The 5,232-nt window shown below is 36.0% G+C and overlaps 1 protein-coding gene across 1 annotated transcript; it reads left to right on the top strand.

Annotated features, from left to right (window-relative positions):
• Positions 1-428: 428 nt before the first annotated feature.
• NDHS (NAD(P)H-quinone oxidoreductase subunit S) lies at positions 429-1,889 on the top strand. The gene is made up of 2 exons (XM_078296235.1): positions 429-862; positions 1,378-1,889. The coding sequence occupies exons 1-2, from the start codon at positions 500-502 to the stop codon at positions 1,669-1,671; spliced, it is 657 nt and encodes a 218-aa protein (XP_078152361.1). The 5' UTR covers positions 429-499; the 3' UTR covers positions 1,672-1,889.
• Positions 1,890-5,232: the final 3,343 nt, after the last annotated feature.

Genomic DNA, 5,232 nt, shown 5'->3' with positions numbered 1-5,232 from the left:
TGATTCAATGCATAAATCATAGTGTGGAACTGTGGATTGAATATGGGGAGTGATGTAGGGGTCAGTATTATGTGTGCTTTGAGATTCATGCAGAACGTATTTAAACGGTTGGGATTTTCCATAAAGTCACGCAAAGTTTGAGATAACTCAGAGGATTGTCTATTTTCTTTGAGGTTCCGTCCTGTCCAGCAAGATGGAACTTATCTACCTACGGGTTTTTCCTAAAAAAAAAAAGATGGAACTTATCAGATGGTCCCACGCAATCTGCCACGTCCATTCGTTGGGTCCGATCTAAAATGGAGCATTACTGATTGGAGCAGCCATTCTGCCAAGACCGACCGTTAAACCTCAGATGCAGAGCCCAGATATACCTAGAACCATCCATTTATTTTTAATTGGAGAGGAACCTACACCATTTCCTGCGTGTTAGTGTGTGACTCTGCGGATATACTGAAATAGCGAGAACTCAATCCACAAGAGAGCCGGAAATTGATCTGACATGGCTACAAACTTCCATACTTCCCTTCTCCCCAAGAGATTCCTTCACTCCCCTCCTCTCCATCCTCTCCGTTTCAGGCACGCCAGTTTCTCTCCATTGGCAAAGCCCAGCCTCTCCGAGATCTTGGGAGGGCGCGGTCTCTGTAATGGAGAGATAGGAGTCCAGAAGGAGCTAACCCAACCCAAACCCAAACCCGCATCGCCCGACCCGGAACCCGAATTGAAACCGGAGCCATCTGTTTCCTTGGATGTAAATCCAGATGGGTTTGAAAAGGAGATGATGGGCTTTACTGGCGGATTCCCAGGTGGAGAGAAGGGGCTCATGTTGTTCATTGAGAAGAATTCACCTCCACCTAAAGATAAGGTATTGAGATTTTTGTTGTTATTTAATTTAAATAGGAGTAAACTATAAAGTTATTTATTCTGAATTGTAACATGTAGAGGTTACAACTGGTTTATACTGGATAGAATTGGCCTCAGTTTGCTTCATTTAATGTTATCCTTTCGAGGGGCTGTGTCCAATATTTACCATTATCTCCAAACAAATTTATACAAACTTGAGAGAAAAAAAGTTAGTTAATAAAAAAACAAAAATGATGTTGTGCAATAATCATTACATACTAAGTATTCCTGTAGCAGTATGAACTGTCTAGTATTTAATTCATTTATTCAACTGCTGTGTGATATCTCTGAAAGGGTTCCTATCTTAATAAAAATATAAGATATAGTTAAATACATATGTAAAGAAAAAACAAAAAAGTTGGATGATAAATGAGTTTATTATTCTAAGAACATATATATCGGATTGGTACTGGCCTTAAATCAGGTTCTAACATAGCTATCTATGTAAATAAACTAACTGTATTCATTCCTTAACAGGACAATGGCACATTAGATATTGTGCCCTCAAAGAAGAAGCCTGGTGTACCTGACCTGCCACTTTTCTTACCGGGTATGATCGTGATAGTGAAAAATCCCCGAAACCCATTTCACATGTATTGTGGAATTGTACAACGAGTAACAGATGGTAAAGTTGGTGTCTTATTCGAAGGAGGTAACTGGGACAAGCTCATAACCTTCCGACTGGACGAACTGGAGAGAAGGGAGAAGGGCCCACCAATGGTTAACCCCAAGTCAGCCATAATAGAATCTATGGTTGAGAAATCAGATTAATTTTCGTATGTCAATTAAATGTATATGGTGTTATTTTTCTTTTTCTTTGTACTGTGTTTGTGGAAACTGACTACTGAAAATTTGTAAATTATCTCATGCTAACCTGGGCAATTTGTTTTTTCTTGTAAAATTGTAATGTGTGTGTGTTTTTTTAGTGTGGTAGAGTGTACAAGAACAAATGGAATATAATACAATAAAACAATAAAATGTCTATTGAATGCCTTTTATTTTAAAATAAGTGGCAACCAGCCACCAGTATTCATTGCTGAAAATACAACTGGTTTTACAGCCCAATGTGTAAAATTTATATCGTTGTATTTAATGTTTCCAAGAGGACAGACTATGCAAGATCTCTCTCTCACTTTTTTTTTTTTTTTTTTGGTTGAAAGCCTGTAGGCGATACGCAAGATTTCAAGTTAAATGCATATCAGTATAAAACTCTTATGGGTTTTGCCCAGCTAAAAGGGAAATTAGTCCAGGTTCAGTAGAAAGAAACCTGAAAACAACTTTTGATTAACTTGGAACTCAAGTATGACAAAGCTAGGTGTTTCCTTTTAGAACAGATCTCGGTACGTTTGAGGAGTTGGAATTATGACAGAAGAAACCGAGCTAAAGCAACACCCATGATAATTACATCTGATTGTTTAGTTAAATTGAAATGCACAAAAAGCTTCAATTCCAGGGGGGAAATAGATTTAGAAAAATTAATGGAAAGAGGTGAGAGCAAGGATTTACTCTCTCTCTCTCTCTCTCTTCTTGAAAGCTCCACATAGGCTTCGAAGTGGTGAGCGGGGGCTCAAACTCTTGACCTTTGGGTATCCAACAGTTCTAGGACTTTTTTCTAACCAACTATGCTACCGCCCCATTCTCCTCTTTCTCTCCTTCCTTACTCTCTGACATACACAACAAGACTGTACAGATACTGGCAGATCCTGGTATTTGGATCTTAACTTCTGTTATTCCTAATGCAACTGAAGTAGTTAATTTGGCAGGTTTTTGTGACTCCATAATCCATCGATCTGCTATTTTTTCTCATTAAATGTGGTGCGATACAAAGTCAAAATGGCGTGCCATCCAGGATTCGGCACCATTGGAACAGCTTATTACAGGTCATACCATTAGTTACTGAAAAATTCACGTTGATCATAGAGAAAAATGGCCGTGCATGCCCGGCAGTGAATTACTCATGATTTCCAGGATGGTTAAATCACACTTCATCAACTAATTTTCGATTTCAACCTCAAAGCAGAGACCGTTTTGACCTCCACTGGGACACATGGGATAACCAGATGCTGAATAAAAGAAATACACGGATGGATGCTTATTTATTCCCGGAATTTTATTTTGGTTAATTTGGTCCCAATCTTTTGATTTCAGTTGATGTTGAAATTCAATTGCATTGTTGGGCTTCGCTAAATAAAATATAATTGAGATGGTGCCTGGACCAGAAGTCCTTATCAGGCTCATCATATTTTTGTCATTCAAAGCCCGTAGGCAGCCTTATCAAGCACTTGTGTGACAAAAGCAGGAGGGTACAGTATGTGCGCCGCTAATCCGTTAGGCCCAAAAGAGGTCAACCCAAAATAAATTCAGCCAGCCCAAATTTATTTATTTAATTATTTTTTTTGAAAACTCAGTAGCGACTATCAAGGGAAACCAGACTAAATTTTAATCCAAGAAAACTATTGGAGCTTCAACAATAGAGTAGAACTAGGGTGTTCTTGAGCTCACCAAAGTGTTTGGTGAGCTTAACTCCAAAACCCATTAAATCGGTTTTAAATGACGAATCTGAACTGTTGGAACCCGCCTATTTTACATGTGATGCGTCTACATGTGAAATTTTTAAACATTCGAATTAGTTTAGTATAAAGTCAATCGGTCAAAATTGGAAGGTTAATAAATTAATTTTAGTGCATTCATTTTTTGAACGTTTTTTGACCACTAGACTTTATACTAAATTAATTTGAATGTTTAAAATTTTCACATGTAGACTCATCACTCGTAAGGTAGACGGATTTCAACGGTTCGGATTCCTTATTTGAAATATATTTGATGGGTTTTGGAGTTAAGCTCACCAAACACTTTGGTGAACTTAAGAACACCCTAGTTCTACTCTCAACAAAATATGTTTAGCCTAATATCCAATTCATTATAATTGAGATAACTTCCGTCATCAATTTATCGAAATATTTCGTATCGTTGCTTTACAAGATTATTAATTATGAAACTGATATATGGTAGTTTTGGAGTTATTTATGAAAATACATAATGCTTATGATTACAGAGGATTGACGTATGCAACAATTTATATAATCTCTTTATTTAGGCTAGGTTATGCAAATTATTATTCATGTCATAATTATCTTATACACCCGTTATTTATTAACCTTAATAGATTAGACTAACTTTTAGTGGTAAAGGGTAGAATACACAGAGATGAATTCTTAATTAATAGATATAGATTTGGAAATACTTCCATTCGACCTATATTTGTCGGCCATTTTTATTAATATCCTTAAAAAAAAATTAATTTTAAAAATAACCATACATTTAATTTTTTATTAAAAATGTCCCAACCGTCTCCTCTGATCCAAGTCCGGCAGTATCCTCTGAAAGGTATCCCTCTCCTGGGGTATCGGAATCTGATTGGGTTGCCAGATCGCCTGCTAAAACTGGTTATGTGTTTGCCTGAACTATGCAGGTTTGTTTTGGTTTTAATTTGCACAATGGAATTATTATCCATTGTATTTTGTATGAACACTGATTGTCGTTTCTCTATGAAACAGGTGGGTATACTCACTTTTATCAAAAAAAAAAAAGTCATGAAGGAAATGTGAAAGATTGAAAAGCGGATCCTCTATAGTAGATTATTATCCTTTTCAATCTTTTGTTATGATCACATAATCATTTTGAGGCCTGATTCTTCCGGCATTTGATTGTAGTTTTTTAATTTGAACTTTTTTTAGTAGTTTGGACGGTAAGCATCTGGTCACTATGGAGAAAAATGAACAGAAGACTATTCTCCAATAAGAGACGACCTGTGAAACAATTGATAAACGATACGACTCTCGACATCTTCCTCTGAATTCGCTTTGTATAGGCACTCTCTGGGCTGACACTATTGGAGTGGGTTTTGTATTCTACTTGCAGCCATATTCGCAAGCTAGAGAAGGGGGTTGAGCTAGATATTATGGTTCATACCTTGTATAGTAATAGTCTAAAAAGTTTGGACCGAAATTTCATACAAACTAAGACGTATTAGATCCAACATATCAAAAAAAGAGTATGCATGTGATCCATGACATGATGTCTCTTGGTTAAAGATCTCCAACATATTGCATCTCCAAATGACATTCATCAACATATATGTGCATACATAATAAAAAATAAAAATTCTCAGTTAAAATTTTCGTTCAAAATTATAAGAAAATATTTATACATAAAATTAATTGAATCTGTATAATTTTTATACGAACCACTGAAAATCAATTTCGTAAAAAAAAAATTATTGCATATTATATGATTTTACGACATCACTTCATAAATATATCCAAATGTTTT

This window comes from Carex rostrata, chromosome 31, assembly GCF_964058835.1.
Source record: "Carex rostrata chromosome 31, lpCarRost1.2, whole genome shotgun sequence".
NCBI lineage: Eukaryota > Viridiplantae > Streptophyta > Magnoliopsida > Poales > Cyperaceae > Carex > Carex rostrata.
This window is presented reverse-complemented; position numbering and strand designations above follow the sequence as displayed.

What these genes read in the sequence shown, in the direction of transcription:
- NDHS (XM_078296235.1), top strand. Translation starts at nt 500, where the DNA reads ATGGCTACAAACTTCCATACTTCCCTTCTCCCCAAGAGATTCCTTCAC. An exon ending in CACCTCCACCTAAAGATAAG is followed by an intron (nt 863 to 1,377) that starts GTATTGAGATTT and finishes ATTCCTTAACAG; the next exon opens with GACAATGGCACATTAGATAT.